The sequence below is a fragment of the Polyodon spathula genome, chromosome 12, assembly GCF_017654505.1.
Source record: "Polyodon spathula isolate WHYD16114869_AA chromosome 12, ASM1765450v1, whole genome shotgun sequence".
Classification (NCBI taxonomy): domain Eukaryota; kingdom Metazoa; phylum Chordata; class Actinopteri; order Acipenseriformes; family Polyodontidae; genus Polyodon; species Polyodon spathula.
In genome coordinates, this window is record NC_054545.1 from 18,023,427 (window position 1) to 18,045,181 (window position 21,755).

Genomic DNA, 21,755 nt, shown 5'->3' on the forward strand with positions numbered 1-21,755 from the left:
TTTAATTCCTGTGCTGTTCTGTGTGATGCTGTGGTTCCTGTGTGTTTAATTCCTGTGCTGTTCTGTGTGGTGCTGTGGTTCCTGTGTGTTTAATTCCTGTGCTGTTCTGTGCAATGCTGTGGTTCCTGTGTGTTTTCCTGTGCAATGCTGTGGTGCCTGTGCTGTTCTGTGCGATGCTGTGGTTCCTGTGTGTTTAATTCCTGTGCTGTTCTGTGTGGTGCTGTGGTTCCTGTGTGTTTAATTCCTGTGCTGTTCTGTGTGGTGCTGTGGTTCCTGTGTGTTTAATTCCTGTGCGATGCTGTGGTGCCTGTGCTGTTCTGTGTGGTGCTGTGGTTCCTGTGTATTTAATTCCTGTGTGATGCTGTGATGCCTGTGCTGTTCTGTGCGATGCTGTGGTTCCTGTGTGTTTAATTCCTGTGCGATGCTGTGGTGCCTGTGCTGTTCTGTGTGGTGCTGTGGTTCCTGTGTGTTTGCTGTTCTGTGTGGTTCCTGTGTGTTTAATTCCTGTGCTGTTCTGTGCGATGCTGTGGTTCCTGTGTGTTTAATTCCTGTGCTGTTCTGTGTGGTGCTGTGGTTCCTGTGTGTTTAATTCCTGTGCTGTTCTGTGTGGTGCTGTGGTTCCTGTGTGTTTAATTCCTGTGCTGTTCTGTGCGATGCTGTGGTTCCTGTGTGTTTAATTCCTGTGCTGTTCTGTGTGGTGCTGTGGTTCCTGTGTGTTTAATTCCTGTGCTGTTCTGTGCGATGCTGTGGTTCCTGTGTGTTTAATTCCTGTGCTGTTCTGTGCGATGCTGTGGTTCCTGTGTGTTTAATTCCTGTGCGATGCTGTGGTGCCTGTGCTGTTCTGTGTGGTGCTGTGGTTCCTGTGTGTTTAATTCCCGTGCTGTTCTGTGCGATGCTGTGGTTCCTGTGTGTTTAATTCCTGTGCTGTTCTGTGCGATGCTGTGGTTCCTGTGTGTTTAATTCCTGTGCGATGCTGTGGTGCCTGTGCTGTTCTGTGTGGTGCTGTGGTTCCTGTGTGTTTAATTCCTGTGCGATGCTGTGGTGCCTGTGCTGTTCTGTGTGGTGCTGTGGTTCCTGTGTGTTTAATTCCTGTGCGATGCTGTGGTGCCTGTGCTGTTCTGTGTGGTGCTGTGGTTCCTGTGTGATGCTGTGGTGCCTGTGCTGTTCTGTGTGGTGCTGTGGTTCCTGTGTGTTTAATTCCTGTGCTGTTCTGTGCGATGCTGTGGTTCCTGTGTGTTTAATTCCTGTGCTGTTCTGTGCGATGCTGTGGTTCCTGTGTGTTTAATTCCTGTGCGATGCTGTGGTGCCTGTGCTGTTCTGTGCGATGCTGTGGTTCCTGTGTGTTTAATTCCTGTGCGATGCTGTGGTGCCTGTGCTGTTCTGTGTGGTGCTGTGGTTCCTGTGTGTTTAATGTGCAATGCTGTGGTTCTGTTCTGTGTGGTGCTGTGGTTCCTGTGTGTTTATTTCCTGTGCTGTTCTGTGTGGTGCTGTGGTTCCTGTGTGTTTAATTCCTGTGCTGTTCTGTGTGGTGCTGTGGTTCCTGTGTGTTTAATTCCTGTGCTGTTCTGTGCGATGCTGTGGTTCCTGTATGTTTAATTCCTGTGCTGTTCTGTGCGATTAAAGAATAAAGGTGGGTTATAATTTTTGTTTCACGGATCTGTGAAAGAGGTGTTAGCAGCACTACTGCAGTGGGAATATTATCACTGCCACCCCCTTTAAAAAAGTGCTAACTGAGGCTTTACAATCCATATTCTAACCTCTGCATATATATTCAGAGTCTCAGCTTCTTCCTGGTTCCTATTAACTTGTTGACTGTTCAACGAAAATGTTATTCGTACCATGTTACTGTGTAGGTTTTTGCCATGGCCTCTCTCTGTTCAGCTAAATGTGTATTAACTGATTATTTTAAACCATTGTATTAATCAACCTAATTGAGGGCTAATAATACAATAATTAGAACAAAATAGAACTTGATTGAACCACCCAACTATCAAGCAGGCACCACATAGACATGATCATCCTGGTGAGGTTGAAATCGAATCGGCTTTAAATCCCAACTCGCTCGGCTTCAAAGGACAGGGATTAAAAACAAAATGCAGTTGTCTGTTTGGAACTGGACAGAGAATGGGGATTTACTTAATAGTGCAAATAGATGCCCTGCTTTCAGTTGCATAAGCGTTTATAATCCCAGCTCCCCCGCAACTGTCACTGTTCAGATGGACCATGGCTCTGGACTGGCTCAGGACTGGCTGCTTTTTATTTATCCAAATATGTTATCTAAAACTTTGGTAAATGCTGCAGTCTTCAGAAAAACGAACAAGAGTTTAGGCGAAGAATTCTATAGTAATATATAAAACTAAGCCAAGCAAACAAACCTTTCCACTGGTATCATGGGTGGATGCAGTTTCCAACTGTATTCCAGGCATTTCTTATTTAATTACCGGTGTTGAGCTGTTTCACACCCCTGGCCACATCAATGATTGATTTCCATTACATGAGAGTAGATGTTGAACTTCATGCTGATTTGAACTCAGCTCTCGCCAAGATAAGCACCAACTAAGACGTAGCTTTGCAGTAAACTAATTTGGTCCATCTGCATCTCCATCCATTTGAGTTGTTTTCCATCTGATGATGTAGATATCCTTCTGTCTGGTGTTGATTGCTGAAGTGTAATGCTGGCTCCAGGGATCAGCTCATTTTGCCTCCCCAGCGCATCAGCACACACAACGGCTGCGATGCTAGCTCTGGGGATCAACCCAATGCAGTCTCCCCAACGCATCAGCATGACAACCGTCTGGATTGAGCTAAGTAGGGTACATCTCTGGGGTCTTCAAGTGGGCACCTTCCATCCTTGGTGTTTCGTCGACTAGCCCACGACACCTCAAGAGGGCTTAACAGTGATTCTGGCGACCCAGCATCATCGCCTGCTCAGCCCAGCTTACTTACCTGTACATCAGTGTTACTTTCTTTCTATTGTGCTTGAGATCCCCATCCAGACTCTTTCCATCTCAACCACAGCCAGTTGCTGCTCCTTTCTGCTGCTTCAGAAAAGTTCTTCACTGTTTGACGCAACTCTTGGCCACTGAACCCGACATCTCTGAGAAATCGGGTTGTAGAGTGTGCCACAAATCCTCGACAACCCACCTCCACTGGGTAAACTCGGACTCTCCATCCTCGCTGTTCCGCTTCAGCAGCTAGTTGAGCATACTGAAGTTTCTTCCTCTCATACGCCTCATCCACAGTATCTTCCCATGGCACTGTTAACTCTACCAGATGAACAAGGTGTGCTGATCCAGACCACAAGACAATGTCTGGTCGAAGGTTAGTGGTGGCAATCTCAGGTGAAAAAATAAGCCGTTGACCAACATCTGCCAGCAGCTTCCAGTTGTCCTGGGAGAGGCTTGGTTTTTTACACCTTTTCTTGGTGGTTGCTCTCCTGGACAGAAGAATATTGTCTTTTGTGTGTAATGCTTTGATGGAACTGGTGGCAATTTATTGGTCAGTTTATGCTTGTCTTCCAATGCTAAGGCCAAACGTTGCAGCACCTGGTCATGGCGCCAAGTAAACCGTCCTTGGCTAAGACCCACCTTACATCCTGTCAAAATGTGCCTTAATGTTGCAGATGATGAACACAAAGGACATGAGGGATCCTAAACCACCCAGATGTTTAGGTTCTGTGGTGATGGGAGAACATCATCCTGCTCTGTTCCATTGTCCACAGGTCTTGCCAGCCGATCTTGCGTTGTTCCACACTCTTCCATCTCTTCCATTCTCCCTGTTGGCCTGGGAAATGGCCTTTACACATGTGATCCTTTCCTCCTGATATTGCACCTCATTGACTACCAGCTTCCTCCGTTGAGCTGGTAGTCCACAAGTAGGAGGAGCTGAACTGACACCTCCTTTTCCATGCTGAACTTGCCCCATAATATGTCCGATTCGAAGGACAGCCTTAGCATCTTCCACAGCTTTCTTTGCTGTCAATTTTCTTCCAGTTTTCAACACAGGTGCTGCCTCCCTTACGCATTTGTCGTGTGAATCTACTAATGTCATTTCCAGTCAGACTTTGGCACACTTAAACTCCTCAGTTAGAGCAGAGATTGGTAGCTGCAGTATTCCTTTACCATAAAGTCCCATTCTGCCGAGGCAGCGTGGAACTCCCAACCATTTCCTGACGTATGAACTGATTAAAGCTTCCAGCTTCTCAACTGTTGTCAAGGAAACCTCGTACACAGTCAGTGGCCACAGCAGTCTTGGAAGCAGACCAAACTGAAAGCACCATAGTTTGTTTGCCTGGTAAAGCGTTGCTGTCTATGCTGTTCAACCCTTCCACTGCTTGTTGTCTAACTTCTGCCACATGAACAGACCACACACTTTTAGAGAGTGTATTTGCTAATGGTATGCAGCTGTATTCTGTGATTCTTTTAAATAACGTTCCGCATTGGTGCTGTCTAGCAAAAGGAACTGCTTCAATGCCACATTGTTTTTACCTCTGGCCATGTCAGTCTTGCAGATCTCTTTCCCATATACACGTGCTGTATTACTTCATGTTTACAAACCATAGCATTGCCATTCCCCTTGCATTACGTGTTTGTTTTCTCTTTGGAGAACCATGATGATTTCACTTGTGGTAGTTTGAGATCAGTCCTATTCCTAGAAATTGTGTCTGGATGTCAAACCCCTGTCCTCTGTTGCAAGCATGGTAAATCTCACAGAGGTAAGGTAAAGGATTCTGAGAATCACAGTAAACTCTTCTAAGAAGCTTATTGAGTGGAAATGCTGTTCACCAACAACACCATTCTGTACAAAGTGTCCCAAGCGAAGGCACGTGTGTAACTACATATCCTCCCTGGACCTGAGAAGACTCTCCGGCAGCAGTATGAGCTCATGGAAACTTGGCATGCTGAATATGGGACTTTGCAAGAGTTAGCGATCCGCTTGATTGTGCCACAAGCATGCACTCCTTTTTCAAAGCAGATTCAATCTGGATTTTGGGATACTAAAAGAAGTGTCATTTATATCCTTTATATACCTACCTGCATGCAAACCTCTGCGCTTAAGTTTAAAAGGTAACTTGACATTGCTGTCGATAGGATAAAATCAGGACACTAATAAAATGTACCTTAATTGTAAGGTGACCTGTTAGTGAGGTTTTACAATGTTTCTTTATTTTCTTTAAGACTTGACAGCTGCAAAGTGACAAGCAGCCAGATAATTGCAGACCCCCTGAGATGAAGCATTCTCCTGAGGCGCGCTGGGAGAGAGTGAGCATTCAGCCTGCTAGTAAAAGGTTTTACATATCGCCTGAGATGAAGCGTTCTCCTGGGGAGGGCTGGTCGAGAGCAAGCATTCAGCCTGCTAGTAAAGGGTTTTACAGATCATCTGAGATGAAGCGTTCTCCTGGGGTGCACTGGTTGAGAGCGAGCATTCAGCCTGCTAGTAAAGGGTTTCATATCACAGGCAGGAAAGGAAACCAGCCTTGTTTTATTATGTATTTAAATTTATTGTACAGTATTTCTAAAGCTATTTACGCCCACTAAATATTGCAAATGAACAGCAACAAATTGCAGTTTATTCTTTTCGGTTTATTGCACTCCCTCTCTCATGCCTCTGTCAGAGATCCACTGTAGTCCGATCCTGGAGTTGTGGAGCTAATAGCATCTTAACCCTGGAGTCCTGGCTGGCTCAATCCCAAACTTTGGCCTGGTCCAATTCCTTTTATCCCCATTCCCCTGTAGTCACTTGATGCAGTATTCTAAGTAGGATCAAATTGTGTTCCAAAATCGACCTCACTTAGGCTAATGTGTCCAGTTCTGGTCACCAAAGCGGGATTGTGGTCCTGGAGAGAATCCAGCGAAGAACAATCAGACTAATCCCTAGGCTTAAAGGAATGAGCTACAAAAACAGGCTGGAAGAACAGAGTCTGTTTAGCCAGGAACAAAGAAGAATCAGCAGGGATTTAATTGAAATTGTGTTAAAAGGAGTCGATGTGGTTAATCCAAATCAGCACTTTAAGAACATTACGGAAACCAAGGCCTGAGGAAATGAAGTGGAGTTAGGACAGAGGGGAGGAGACGCTTCTTCACACTGTGTGGATCCAGAGTAGCTGTTCACTAGATGGCGCTGCTGAATATTGCTTCTTTAGAGATAAGGCTGGTCTAGACTGGGTTGCATACGTCTCTGGCAGGCCAATTAGAACTGAAGAGCAGCTCCAGAACTCAAGTGAAAGCAGCTTAAAAACACACAGTATCTGAGTCACTGTAATAAGAACCCCCCAGAATGCAAGGTAAAGCAGTAAAGAGTAAGACAATGTAATTAGAAGCTACCTGCTCTGTAATGCAGATTGTCGGGGGGGGGGGGGGATGTCATGGTTCACTAAATTGATTGGATCTGTAGCAACAGGCATGTTATGTGCTTATCTTCACTGGGAGATTTGTTTGCTCGTGGATTTACGGTATGTAAAGCAATGGCTATAATGAAAGTGTAGTTGCTACAGCTCACTGGAGGAGGGGAGGGACAGTTTAAAATAGCCATCTCTCTGAACCTTATTAAAACTGTTCCATTCATCTTAACCCATACACTGCTGTGTAATGTGGTCCTGGTTTCTGTGGTGGGCTTACAGTATTGGATCGGGTTAACTATGTGAACTCTTAAGATTTTAAAGACTTTAGTCATGTCCCACCTAAATGTTCTTTGTTCAAGGCTCAGTAGGTTTAATTCTATAAGTCTTCAAAGCACTGGGATTAGTCTGGTTGCTCTTCTCTGGACTCTGGATGCTACAGGTTACCTGACACCCTGCACTGGGCATGCTGCAGGCCTGTGGAATGTTGACAGGAGGGGTAGGGGTGATACTCGAACTGGATGATCTTATTGATTAACAGCGTGTGTTTTGTTTGACCTTGTGTTGGAGGGGGATTCTCGTACAGCGCGTGTGTGTGTGTGGTTTACCTCATGTTGGTGAGGGATTCTCGTACAGCGTGTGTGTGTGTGTGTGTTTTACCTCGTGTTGGAGAGGGATTCTCGTACAGCGTGTGTTTGTTTGACCTTGTGTTGGAGGGGGATTCTCGTACAGTGTGTGTGTGTTTTACCTTGTGTTGGAGAGGGATTCTCGTACAGTGTGTGTTTTGGTTTACCTCGTGTTGGAGAGGGATTCTCGTACAGTGTGTGTTTTGGTTTACCTCGTGTTGGAGAGGGATTCTCGTACAGTGTGTGTTTTTCCTCGTGTTGGAGAGGGATTCTCCTACAGCATGTGTTTTACCTCGTGTTGGAGGGGGATCCTCGTACAGCATGTGTTTTACCTAATGTTGGAGAGATTCTCATCCAGAGTGTGTGTTTTGGTTTACCTCGTGTTGGAGGGATTCTCATAGTATTTATTGTCCTCTTGGAGGCTGCAGGGTGCTGTTTTCCAATAGCCCTATGGCAGGAGGAAGTGATGCAGGGAAGGGGTGCAGTGCTCATGGACAATAATGAACCTGATTACTGGTAGCTGGGCAGCATGGTGGCGTGGTGGTTAGCGCTGCAGCCTCACAGTGCCAGGGTCCTGGGTTTGATTCTAGCCTAGGGGTCTGTCTGTGTGGAGTTTACATGTTCTCCCTGTGTTCACATGGGTTTTCTCTGGGTACTCTGGTTTCCTCCCACAGTCCAAGTCCTGTTCATGTTTATAGGCTTTTAATTGCCCTGTGAGTGTGTGTGTGTGTGTGTGTGTGTGTGTGTGGTGCCCTGTGATGGACTGGCTTCCCATCCAGGGTGTAGTCCCGCCTTGCTCCCTGTGTCTGCTGGGTTAGGCTCTGGCTCACCGCGACCCTGTAAAGGATTAAGCGATTAATGATAATGAATGGATGGATTACTGGTAGCTTATTGGCCAATTAACAATTAAGAACAAACGCTAGTTAAATGTTTAAACAAACACACTGTGAAACAATACTTATGTTAATAAAGTACTACTACTGCAGATACTACTACTATAGAAATGATGCACAGAGGCCAGTGTCAGACCTTGCAGTTATACTGCACTGAGCTTATGGAAATAACTTCCACAATTCAGTTACCACCCTTGCTGCACTAATGCAGTAGCTGTGTCTGGCACAGACACCGTACTGAGCTTGGAAGAATAACCAAGTACCTAACAGATTTTAATATGACAACAAAGGCAATTCCTTGGCAGCCATTTCCAGCACCCTGCCAGGAACGGAGGCTCTAATTGAATCAAATGGAAATCGCGTTGAACAGCATATAGATTGGAATCTCTGAATGAGGGGAAAACGGCACCCCCCATAGTAACAGTGTATGGAAACTGTACCTTTCACATTCTATCGGAGACCGATCTTTCGATTTATCCACCATTTGCGGTTTGTAAACACCTTGAAGCAGGATTTCAAAAGAACCAGTCAGGTGGACTAGCGAGCCCTGTGTGTGTCTGTGTTTGTGCCTGTCTCTGTGGAGTTCCTGGAGTGGGAGAGGGCCGGCAGGCATGGCATGGCTGGAATTTCACTTCCCTCTGCAGCCCTGTTGACTGTGCAAGGTCAGATTGCAGCCTGCCTGGCGTGGGCAGCATGATAATGAGGCTCCTGAAACGCACAGCAATGCACCAAAGAACCCCGTTTAATACGAGCCAGCATGCCTTTAAAATACCTCAATAATCCTGGGCGGGACAGTACCCATTCCTGCATTCACTCCTGTACCTCTGTCAAGCGCAGAGTCCTGTTCCAAATAAAACAATTCCACTTCATCTTGCCATCACTTTACAGGTCTTGGAGTTTCATATAACAATTGCCCCACTATTCTGTGTTTGATTTTATAAAGGGATTTTTTCAGAGCAGTTAGCAAAGCATAATTTTTAAAAGGGGAAGCCCAAACCTGAAATGTAGGTTCAGATTTGTAATGACCTTATCTGAATAATAACAGGGGTGCAATTTTGGCACTATGGGCTTGATATGGGCAGGTTTGATAATTTAGCACCAGTAGGCGCTCTGGTGCTAAACTTGCAAAACAATTTAGCATCAATTTTGAAAATGATTTGTACCCCTAAATAAGCTGCAAATGTTGTGAGAGTCTCTTCCATTTTTGGACAGCACCTGATTTATAATCATTTTGATTATATTGAAAATAATACTACCGAATGGGTATAAAAAGTATGACCATATATCTGTCTAAAGTAACACATAAACCAGCGTTTTATTGACAAAATAACCTTTATAAAACTAAATTGGATTAAATAATGTCATGAATTGAAAAGCAGATGGATGCATATGTTTTGCTTGAGTCATATGCAGAATCCGTTTACTTTTAAACATTGACTTCTAGTTCTGGGTGTTTTACTGATAGAATTAACAACCGGGAGACGGTTGCTTTGAAAATTTAAAGGATACCAGTTTTGACATTTTGTATTAAAAAAACCAAAAAAATCTAAAGCCATTTGCTGGAGAAAAAATGAGAACAGAAATGCCTAATATACTATCTCTCTAAGGAGGCTCGTGTGTGTGTGCGCGCACGCGCGTGTCACCTCTTGAATGTTTTACATCCAGTATATCTTGATGAATTCTCTTGGCGCTGGTTCGTGTTGGACTGTATACAGTAAGTGCTTATGATCAAAGGGATAGTGCACAATGTAAACGAATCAGAACACCTGCTTTCAGTGTGCAATGGGCATGCCCTCTCCATTGCACTGATTCTAGAAGCGTGTTTGTTTGCTAGCTGCTGTCTTTAGTAATAAGGCAAGGTTAATTCCTCGGGGGTGAGGTATAAATAATAGAGGTAATGATGTAAATCAGACCATCTCTGCACTGTGCCAGGGAAGGCGTGCTTCAGAACTGCACACCTGCCTGGGACTGTCGGGCTCGGGGTACGAGGCCCAGTGCCAGCTCCATTGGGAGATACCAACTACTTTCAGGTTGGGGGTACGAGGCCCAGTGCCAACTTCATCAGGAGATACCAACTACTATGGGGCCGGGGGTCTGAAGCCCAGTATCCACTCCGTTGGGAGATACCAACTACCGCTGCTGGGGGGGTTAACAACAGACAGAGAGAGAAGCCAGTGTTGGGGCTAAAATGAACCTTTTGACTGCCATGAAAATAGAACGTTTGAGTTCCCACTGTGCCACGGTAAATATGTATGTCTTACATTGTTCTACTGAAGAGCTTTACAAACGCACAAAATCCAATTCGTATTATACTATAAAGATAGCTTCAGATGGGAATTCTGTAGGAACTGGGGAGTTTATGACTTTGTTTGTTGTCAGTTTCATTGACCAACCCTAATCTCTTACATATCTATGCATAATAAAACCAACTGATGATTGGTTTATGTTATACTTGAATAAAAATGGGGGGGGGGGGGGGGGGGACTTTTTCCGTAGTTGGCTTAACCTTTCATCTCTCAGATTAACAGAATTAAAGTCCCAGCACTTAGGATTCTCCAGACAAGCTCCAAGCCAGAGATTGCTGATCATATGGGAGCAGCAGAACCCAGAACCACTCTGAGAGATTGCAAACACCCTGCCATGAAGAGTAAGGGAAACAAGAAAACAACAAAGCAATCACAATGACTTTAGAAGGTGTCTTAAAAATTGCAGATTATTCCAGTGGCTGGATATTTGAGTGAAGAGGTGCAGACAGAGGCTGCAACAGCATGATAATGCTGAGGACTGAGCCAGAGTCCACTGCCTGCACTGAGTGACTGGCATTGAAATGAGAAGAAGGAGCAGAGGGGTTCAGGAAGAAATGGATGCAATATTAGGAACACCTGCCATAACACTGTCAATGAAGTGTAGTCCCATGAGCAGTCTGCGTAGCAAGAGGTTTCTGTTGTTCTGAGGGATATGTGACTATCCCGCTTCCTAAGTGTATTTGAGGGAATGGGGCAAGAGTCTAAAATAAGGGGATTCTGTCTGTAACTGACATGAAAAACTGAAATATGTACTATGAATGAAACTCCTAGCGGGTATAGTTTCAGAATTTTTCTATTGCCACATGCCTATTATGTATTGAATCATTTGTAGGCCTGCTTTGTGATTTGTCCTTCTTTGCACTCATTAAACAACAGTCATACTTGTGCATGCTGTTAAGATGGTGGAATGCTGTTTAAAGACGGTGCTCACATTTAAAAAGAATGCAATGAAATGACCTTAACAAGTGCAACGTTGCGTAAGCAGCCTTCACAGAATTCAGTGCACACATGGACAAAAAATTAAGAATGTGGCAATATACCATTTCTGCAAATATACCCTGAGGTAGTTCTATTAACGATGAAATAACTGCCATTGTAAATCGTTCGTGTTTGTCCTTCGCTTGTCCTTGAAGTGTTAGAGAATGCTAAACTGTGTAGTCTTGGATATGGAAGTCCCAGACAGTCACCTACAGTAGCATCAGCGCCAACAGTCTGTATGACCTGCTGTCTCGCTCCCACTGTCCCACAGTACTGGGTATCGGTAAAGTTGCAAAACAAATGAAATAATAACACATGTTGAAATTGTCAAACGTGTTGTCAAGAGCATGTTGTGTGACACACACTAACGCTTCAGGTATTAGCCACACTGCTGAAGGCACCAGAACTGCCGCGCCGTATTGAACCCATAGTCCGGGATAAGCAGACAGACTGCCTACTCACTCTGCCATTGCTAATGAAACTGAGGAAACATGGTCATTAAACCAGAGGACTGACGTGTTCACATTGCAGTTACCCAAATACAGTTTCTCTGTTTTCATAAATGCGTTAAGATCCTTTGATTAGATTTTAGGGGCTGTAAAGTTAGCGGTTTATGTTGAAAGTAGTTTTGAATTGGCTTAATAGCAAAGAGATGATGATTACTATGTATTCTTAATTTTTTGTCAATGACTAGGAGTTTCTCAGTTCTACTTACTGCTATAGATATATGTAATGCAGGCTACTGTCTTTATATTGGTGAACACCAGCTACTGTAGTGCACAGCAGTGCATTGCTGGAAAACTGTAGAAAACTTTCCAAAGTGGTGGAGTACCACCCATAATCACGCTGGATCTTACTGCTAGTCTAGCCCAGGTTAGACATGTCCTAGAACTGAAGAACCGCCCTCAACACAATGTCTGAGTAATCACACGCACAGTGAATGCAAACGTCTTAAAAAGGGATACTAAAAGAAAATGACAATTGTAGCCGCTTCCTCTTTTTAAGCGCTTTTCTATCACTTCTCTGTGAAAGCAGTAGCTGCTGGGGACTCAGGATTGACACGGGAGCACTAATTAAACTAGATGACCACTGAGCAGCGGTTTCACTTCTGTGCTATGAGATGGCTGTCAGATAACACGTTTAAAGGGGGGTGTGGAAGGACACAGTTGGGTGGGTTTCGTATCAGAAGAGATTTCACACGCTCTCCATAAAGATCAGAAGACGAGCTTCACTGTTTCTATGATAGGGTCCTTTTAATGCAGGGCTGATACAGAGTCAATTTAACAAGAGAGAGATTCGGTTTATTGACCCCCTCCAGGGATTCTGTGTGCCCTATTTCCCATCCATTCTGTATAGCAATCTGCAGCCCGTCTTCACGCCCAGGCTATGATGACCCTGTTGCTTATTATAGTGGAGGCAGGCATATGTAACTTTTGCATGTATCTGCATAAAGAAATCGTGCAGCTCTGTGGTGTGTGTTCAATTAAACTGGCTGTTAGTTTATCTTCTGGTGTTTTGTATATTCGTATTTGTTCAAATTGGTTACTTCAGTGAATAAAAATAAACACCAAACCACAGACAGACAGACAGACAGACAGACAGGCGACTTTCCTGGTTCAATAAAATGTCAGTTTCTGTCCCGCGTTTTCCAAGTGGCAGTCCGGATGTTACAGTGCTCCCATACTGGACGAGATGCGGGAGATTGTTTACATTATTCATTGCCCAGTGGAAGCTCCCTGCCTCACAGGCTCAATAACGCATGCCTTCCAGTTTGTTTGGATTCTCCTATGAAAATACTCTCCATTGGTTCAGGCTACTTGTGAGCCTTTTTATCTGCCTAATTGCCTATGGTAATTATCCTTTGTAGAGATTGCTGTATTATATTGTGTATAATAACTGGTAAGTGATACTTCATTTGGAGTTATTGGATATTGGACAGATATTTAATATCATTGCACAAGTTGTAAAAAAAACCCAAAAAAAGAGTGGATTTGGTTGTATGAATATATACTCTCTCTTTATCCATGTAGTTTTTGTGTTTTTAACAAAATGGTCATTAAATGATTGTTTGATATTATTCTGCCCAATATCTGGTGATCCGTATTGTATCGTGACCTGTGAATCGCTGTATGTCCTATCGTGGCATTAGGGTATTGTTAGAACCCATTACGTATCCTCCTTTGTATTTTCCTCCTTTTGTGTAGCTCTATCAATATGATTATGCTATAAAAACACTACCTGATAAATAAGTGACGTGCATTGTAAACCGATGCAGAGCTGTACCGAGGGCTGGGCACAAAGCTGGGAGGGGTGGAAAAATGACAAATTCATTGCCACTCGAGGAATCATTTTATTTTGCGGTTCTCAATGTTCTCTCTTGTCAGCTGTCAGCGCCCCCCTAGCATAGTCTGAAGATCACACACGCCTCTGCACTAGCAAAGGGAATGCATCACAGAGAGGGAGAGAAGAGGAAGCACATACGCTTTCTCAAAAGTGGCAGAGTGGGCTGGCAAAGGTTGCTGGCTCAGGTGAAAGCTCAACAGGAAAGTCTCTCAAACTTGGTGATTCTCTCCATCGAGCACACGTTAACCAGCTCAATGACCAGCTCTGTGACACTCTAGTAGACGAGTTTGGGAGTGTTAAGACCAGGAGAGTTCCTCTGTAAATGGGCACCCTGTTGGCATTTCAAGCTGTGTTTATCAGGTCTTTTTTTTTATATAATATGATTTAGTTACAGATTGACTGGTTGATGAAGTGTGACAATAACGAATTGCCTTTTTGTTAACTTTATAGATGGAAATGCAGTTATGTCTTTCTGAATAAGCTTCATGCAATTAAGTAATTGCAGTATGGATGGGAGCGAAAAGAAACGGGAGGGGGTGAGGGTAGGGTGGCGCAAATATGATTGCCTCCCCTGGGCGCTGAAGTGCCTAGTTACGGCTCTGAACAGATGCAACTATGCAGAATCGTACAATGTATGATTACAAGCCTAACTCAACACTGCTTGTCCTATTTCACAGAACTGCTATCAAGCAATTAGATGCTGGCCTCCACACCTGAGCCCTGAGTTTGCACAGTCTGGCAATAAAATGCAGTCCCTGGATAATCTCTGAAACAGTCTGTCTCCCTGCTATTGATTGTTGCTCTCCATGTTTACAAAGATGTTCCTGCAGCTTGGAAGCTGTTCCCTCCAGCACAGCCAGCTCTGCTCTGGGCAGGGTTGATGCACAGGGCGGCGTGCCAGATTCTGCTGAACTGGATATTCCACTCCGCAGAGAATCAGGCAGCTGCGATCAAGTGCTGACACTTCAATCCATAATCCCATCCCCAGATCTCCTGCCATTGCTGGGGGGCCTATACAGTGATTGGGATATAGGGGAGCCCCCGTCTGTGCGTTTGTTTGTACATGACAGCAAAGTAGAGGTATTTGTAATATCCAGGTGCTAAAGATGTAACCATTGTGAAACGCAGGTGTTAGTGCCTGTGCAGTAGTCAGGGTGAAGTGTAAAGATACTTCATTTTTATGTTCAATCATTATTTCTCAAATACTCGTACATGTTGTACATATTCTTGCACAATTAATGTTGCTGCAAGTTATACAAATAGTCCAGATATAAAAAAGGAAGTTTAAAGGGGATCTTAATTGATAATGAAATGCATTGCACCAACCTGCCCTGTCGTGCTGATAATAAAATGCATTGTTTTACTGCCTTCAGGTTCTCCTGCACTTCAGTGAAGTTTTTTGTTTGTTTGTTTGTTTTTACCTTATGATGTTTGCAATTCATTGAGTGGTTCTTATTGCAGTTACTCAAATACTGTGTTTTAACAGTTTTGATAATTCTGTGCTAAGGTGTATCCACATGTGTTTACGAGCTGCTGTTCAGTTCTAGTTGCCTGCTATAGACATATGTAACACAGACTAGATCAGGTGTCTTAAAAGAGAAGAGCCAGTGCCATCTAGTGAACAGCAACTTTGAATCAAGTTTGCTGGCAGTACACTGATGTGCTGTAGATGGTGCAAGTTCTTACCAATAGACAAACAATTTGGATGATCTAGCCTATATTATAATTGTCCATGGCAGCAACAAAAACTGAAGAGCAGCTCCTGAGCTCGGAGGAAAGCACCTTACCCCAGACTGATGAAGTAAGACACTATTTGAGTAATTGCAGTAAGAAGCACACAGAATGACTGCAAACATCATACAAGCATAATTTTGCTTTTTTTTTTTTATAAAATAACATTTGCCTTCAATTTCCTACTACAAATCCCATAGCTCCTGCTAGATGTTATATCTCAGACATTGACCAATCACCATAGAGCACTACACCAAATTCCAGTGTTCAGGAAACCAGAACCACACATACCTGGTGCCTTCTGTAACATGGCGCATCCTATCCACTGCACTTTTAAGTTTTTATTTGTTTTTAGTCAATAGTCTCACCATGGCAAAGCACCTGTAGTCCTTATGCCTTATTCAGGGACTGTGGCAGTTGATTCTTGACTGAACCTTTTCATGAACGGGAGAGGCAAGGGGGTGAAAATTATGTTTTACAAAAATAAATTTTAATTTCAAAGCTATTCCTGAGTATAGTCTTCATTTATTGTGGTTTTGTAATAGTGAATACATCGTGTGTAGAGTATCTCGAATTGTATAAGAGACATTTTGCAGTATTTGACGAGCCAGAAGTACTCTGCTTCCCTTTGAGGTCCTCTCACCCAAACAGCACCAGATCTCATGCATTGAGACACCCTGCACACAACGTACTACTTGCAGTGTACTTTGAGGAGTACAGGACCCTGAATCCCCTGTGTACTGCCAACAGCCCTGTAGATTTCCCCGAGTCCCCCCGTCCTTCTGGAATAAGAGTGAGCCAGGACATTGTGTTCACATTGCTGGGCACCCTGCAGTACCAGCGAGTCCTGTAGCCTGGAATGCCAGCCCAGGCAATATCCCTTATTATAGCACTGATGTTTCGACACACTCATCAAAGGAGCCCTTTGAAGGCTGGCTTGTTCTGGGATCCGATCAAAGCTCATAAATAATAGATCAGATGGGTATTGTTGAGAGACGAACACAACAGAAGCCCATTGTCCTGGGGCTGCTTCGTTGTTCCAGTTGGGAAGAGGCTGTGTGTTTGAGAGTGTTTGTTTCAAAGCTGGTGTTCCAGTGTTCACTGTTGGAGTCGGCTGTCAGAGATGAGCCCTGTGCAGTATGCTGCAGTGTACTTGCATAGTTTTAATTCAGTCAGCTGGTCCGCACAGGGGTGAGGAATAGGTGGGGGCACAGGCACGTTGGTTAAATATTTGTATCCAGTTTTTTGCACTTTTTTAAAAGGTTCTTATTGCAATTACTCAATGTCGCTGCTTTTTTTTTTTTTTTTTTTTTTTGGATAGGTCTGTGTTGGTGCTTTGACGGTGGGTTAAGGAGCTGCTCTTCCATTCTGGTTGCCTGTCACAGATGCACTGTACGTAACATAGGCTTGATCAGTCAGAGGTGCTGCTTGTTGATCAGACTTCGACTTCTGAAAAGATGCTGTCTGACTTTGTCAGGTTTTCACGATTTCGGGTTGCAAAATGTTTGCTATTGTGACTAGGCTAGCTTCACAACTTTTTTCAAAAATTGTTAAATATTTTTTTTTATTTTTCTTTAAACTAGGAAACAAGCAATTACCAGAGTTGTACAGCCTGTCCCTAGGAATAACTATGCTCTCTCGTGTCCCTGCCTCCTGCAGCCTGTCCCCGGGTGTAACTCTGCTCTCTCTGTGTCCCTGCAGTCTGTCCCCAGGTGTAACTCTGTTCTCTGTGTCTCTGCAACCTGTTCCTAGGTGTAACTCTGCTCTCTCCTCCCCAGGCTTTGCAGCCTGTCCCCAGGTGTAACTCTGCTCTCTCCTCCCCAGGCTCTGCAGCCTGTCCCCGGGTGTAACTGCTCTCTCCTCCCCAGGCTCTGCAGCCTGTCCCCGGGTGTAACTGTGCTCTCTCCTCCCCAGGCTCTGCAGTCTGACACTGAAGAAGCTGGTGGTGATGAAGGAGCTGGATAAGGAGCTCATCTCAGTGGTCATCGCTGTCAAAATCCAGGTAGAGATTAAAGTAGAAATTGTCACAAATGTACACGTGATACAAAGAAATTCAGGGTCAAGTGGACCTTCTCTGGGGAGGAGTTTCCTGCTTGTGGTTTGAAGATTCATAACCCTCATGAGATTGAGATGAGCAGTAGGCATTGTGCACTTGCAGAGGCAGAGCTGTGGAACCCATTGTGAGAAAGTGTCTGAAGGTAGAAAGATGTCCATTTGGATGACCACTGCCCTCATTTCATCATGTTGGGCATGACCTACACTAATAACAATAGTATCACATTGAATCTAGTTTTAAGGTCTTTCTGTCAAAAAGACAATGACCCAAAGAATTGAGCTACCTCTTTTGGTCCACTTAACCAGGAATGACCCTCCTGATTTGAAATTATTTAAAAAAAACGTTTCAAGAAGAAGTCCATAATGTCTTCAGCTCCAATCACCTTGGGCTCTGAGCTGACTTAACTACCTGCATGAAGCTACACAAGGCTGACCTGCTCAGTACTTGGATGGGGGCCTCCATGGGAATGGTGGTGCTCCAGAAAGTGGTGTTGGTGGCCCAGTAAGGGCGCTTACTTTCTCTTCCCTCTGAGATCCAGCACTGTTAGTGTAGTTAGGGATTGACCTTGCTGTGCTTGAGTGCCCAGATTCCGCTGAACTTATTTATTTTGATGCGTCTCGGGTTCTTCACTGAAACACACTAAATGGATATATGATCGGCATCACCTGCTCTCCTCATCCACCCAGCCAGCCAAGCACAGATCATTGCAGCCGACTGGCTTCTGAAAGGAAAGTAAACGTCTCGTTAAGTGGCAAAGCCTCTGTGACTCTGCACAGTAAACAGGTTTCAGGAAGTTTCAGTGGAAATCCCACAACAATAAGCTCCTCTAATAGGTGAGTGATTTAACACATTACTTTGGGCACTCATCAGAAGTAAACCCAGAATAGTTCAGATTGCCTGCCACAGACATATATTGCATAGATTAGATCAGCCACATTAGTAAGCACCAGCGCCATCTAGTGCACAGCTGTGTATAGCCAGCGATACAAAAAGAAACTTGATCTAGAGTAGCTGATCAGTAGGGCTGGCTCTTCTGTAAAGATACTTAAAAGCCGATCTAGCCTGTGTTATGCAGGGCCAGAGCCGAAGAGCAGCTTTTAAAGTCTATCACAAAGTGAAACACACAGTATTTATTTGAGCAATTGCAATAAGAAGCATTCGTAATGACTATAAACATCATTAGGTGAGGGGCAGTAAAAGTAAATTAAGAAAATGTCATTTGAAGCGACTCTGTCTTTAAAGATCCCATTGACGTGTTTGGAAGAGCAGGAGAGCTAACCCTGGTGTCATCAATGACTTCCCAGAGAGATCAGTTCAGCCCTGTCTCAAATAGCAAGACTTCAACTCCCACACTATGAAAAGCTGATTCAAGTGCCTCACGTCATTAAAACTTAGGCTTTCCAAACCCCTCAGCACAGCTCAGCCTCCAGCCTGCACTGCCTGAATCTGACACACTGCCTTGTAATTGCAAAGGGCCTGTCTGCATTTTTGTGATGAAACTGACACAGACAGTATCTAAGTAATGTAAAGATAATAATATTAGTAATTAAAAACAAGTTTACCACCATGGATTCTTACCTGATCATAATGTAATCTCCTCCTTGTGGCTGAGGAGCTAATAACATTGACGCCAGCATAAGAGACTCTCGAATGCAGCGCTTGCTGTTTAGTTTGTGGTTCACATCCAGCCCTTGGCTTTCCATTCAATTCAATGGGCTGAGATTCCAAGTCATTACAGTAGCCGGATACTGTCCTTTTGACTCTATTTATCTCTGACAAAAATAGCTTTCTGTCTGTGTTAGGAAATCAATCAAAACCATAAAGGTTTTTCCTGTTTTTTTTTTTTTTTCTTGAAATGTGTTCAGCTGTATGATTTGGTATGTTTTTTATAGTTTTTCTTTTTTAAAGTGGCATACCTGGTAAGGGCAGGGTTGTGTAGATCTTCACTGGGGATTCCAGATTGAGTGTTGTGTTGTCTCTGGTGCTCCTAGTTAGGGAGGCAAAATCAACATAGTGCTATAGCAGACCCCACTGACCAGGTTCCCCCATAGGCTTAAAGCAGACACTTGCAGGACTCTCCACCAGGGGGCGGTAGCTGCAATGTCTAGCCCATGGGTGTAAAGAGGCGATTGGCTTGGTCGTGTAATTGGAGGATGCCCATTGGCATTCAGTTCTCCTGAGCTGTGTGGGGGATTGATGTGATGTGTAATTGGGCATACTAAGTAATTCATTAAACATACCTTGATTCATGTTAAGAGTAGTCACCAGAGCTGTTGAATTAAGATATTGTTTAGTAAGCTCAGGTTTTAATAGCTTAAACTACAATATATTCTAGTCTGTTATGTGAGGTCTCTACCGTACCCACAATCCTTTCAAGCCTTTTGTTATGAATCCAGCCAGTAGTGTTTATTGATTCATTTCACTTCGATTCCTCTTTGAGCTTGTTGCCAAGGGAGATATGCTTCGCTGATGGACCTAACACAATTAAGTGCGCACAAGAAGCCTCACAGTCAGAGTTGGAGGTCGCCACGGAGCGCTGTAAAACTTTAATGGATGGGGAGGATTATTCCTGCTGCACCTAGGCACAGCTAAAACATAGAGAGAACTGTAAAGAGAATAACTGAAGTTTTCATCCTGTTCCTCAGGGCTCCAAGAGGATCCTGAGGTCTCATGAGATCGTGCTGCCCCCTAGTGGACTGGTGGAGACAGACCTGGCTCTCACGTTTTCACTGCAGGTAGTACCCATCTTACATCTTCAGTGGCAATGCAGCACTGGTGGATAAGCAATGGTAGCACTGGGGCAGCTACAGTGGAAAGAAACTGCCATTGACAGAATGGTGCCACAACATTTTCATATTCTCACAAACCAGTGCAGAAACAAGCACACCTTTACCTGCCCCTTTTATTTGTATGCTGTTTGCAGTCATTCCGATTCATTCTCATTGCTCTGACGTCTTGCTTTGGGTGTTGTGCTACATATTTCAAAGTGTTTTAGTCTTTGTTAAGGTGCTTTTACTATGAGTTCAGAAGCTGCTGTTCAGTTACAATTGCTTGCCATAGACATGTGTTGGCTAGGTCAGCTGAAGTGTCTTTGTAATAGTTAGCACTAGTGCACAAGCAGCGTCCTGCCAGAAAATAAAGATGACAAGATGGCGCCGGCTCTTTCTTCTATAAAGACACCATGGCTGCCTATGTTACAAGTGTCTATGGCAGGCAACTAGAACTGAGGAGCAGCTCCTGAACTCAAAGGCTTGGTGGTCCAGTGGCTAAAGAAAAGTGGTTGATACTAGGAGGTTACCTGTTCAAATCCCAGCTCAGCTACTGACTCACTGTGCGTGACCCTGAGCAAGACACTAACCTCCTTGTGTTCCGTCCTTCTGTTGAGACGTGACTGCAGCAGTTTTTGATGCATAGTTCACTCCTCGTCTCTGTAAGTCACCTTGGATGCAAGCGTCTGCTAAATGACTAATTAATAATAAATAAATCTCAGCATTGGAGTAATTTCAATGAGAGCCATTTGGAAACACATCATTAACAGATAAAAAGCTACTTACTCTTAAAGTTTAGGGGTATGGTTGGAGATCATAAAAAACACAGCTAGAGTCAAGCGGCCATAGTTTTAATAATGGAGCGCTAACCAAGGTTTTTAAATCTTATTAACGCTTTTATCTGTATTGTATTTCAAATGTTTGCACATTTTGAATTAACTTGGAAGAAACAAAGTGTCTTTTTCTTGTTCATTACCAGAAGCTGACATTGAGTTTTAAAACAGCGATTTACAGGGTTTTGGTTTTACTTGCATGTGAGAAGCTACAATGCACTGTAGTATAGAAACATCAGACATTTGGAATATAATGGAAGTGTTCAGTGGCTGCCTCTAATCAAGATGAGTGTATTTCTCGTGCACTCCTTTCTGTGTCTCATATGAGGAGTGCAAGAGAAAGTACATTGAACACATTAAACATGGTATTAACATACTGAATCTGTTTTTATAAACTGTTGTGGTTTAAACGTTTCAAATGCTTTGTCATTGACATTCTGAGTGCCAGATCTACGCTATCAGTGAAAGTGTAGTTGCTGCTACCAGGTTCCAATGTGGACTTCTATTTAACATTGTAGCATTGGAATTATTGAATGACAAGGTTGCTAAAGCCTAGTTTTCCCATGCTAACCCATGCTGTGTTGTGTATGCGATTGCACTACAGTACCCTCACTTCCTGAAGAGGGAAGGCAATAAGCTTCAGATCATGCTGCAGAGGAGGAAGAGATACAAGAACAGGACCATCCTGGGGTACAAGACGCTGGCTGTGGGCTCCATCAACATGGCTGAGGTACTGTGAGCTCCCCTCAAACATTGAGGACCACTGTAGGGATTTAAACAGCAGTGGACTTACACAGCCTTCCCTCCGAATCCCTTGGGTGATTTATTTACTGACCCCACCCCCCATGTTACTATCCCCAGTTATACACCTTGCCAGGTTCATT

At 43.9% G+C, this 21,755-nt stretch overlaps 1 protein-coding gene across 2 annotated transcripts in view; it reads left to right on the forward strand.

The window, feature by feature from the left end:
* The window catches only part of LOC121324100 (phosphofurin acidic cluster sorting protein 2-like), an 89,523-nt gene that overhangs the window by 29,343 nt on the left and 38,425 nt on the right, over nt 1–21,755 (forward strand). Inside the window, exons 1-4 of one of the 2 annotated variants that reach the window (XM_041265571.1) lie at nt 16,586–16,606; nt 17,129–17,216; nt 19,916–20,005; nt 21,476–21,601. In XM_041265571.1, the coding sequence (XP_041121505.1) occupies nt 17,163–17,216; nt 19,916–20,005; nt 21,476–21,601 (270 nt within the window). In that variant the 5' untranslated portion in view covers nt 16,586–16,606; nt 17,129–17,162. Of the gene's footprint in view, nt 1–16,585; nt 16,607–17,128; nt 17,217–19,915; nt 20,006–21,475; nt 21,602–21,755 lie in introns of those variants that run through there. The other variant, XM_041265570.1, reaches the window with a different exon arrangement.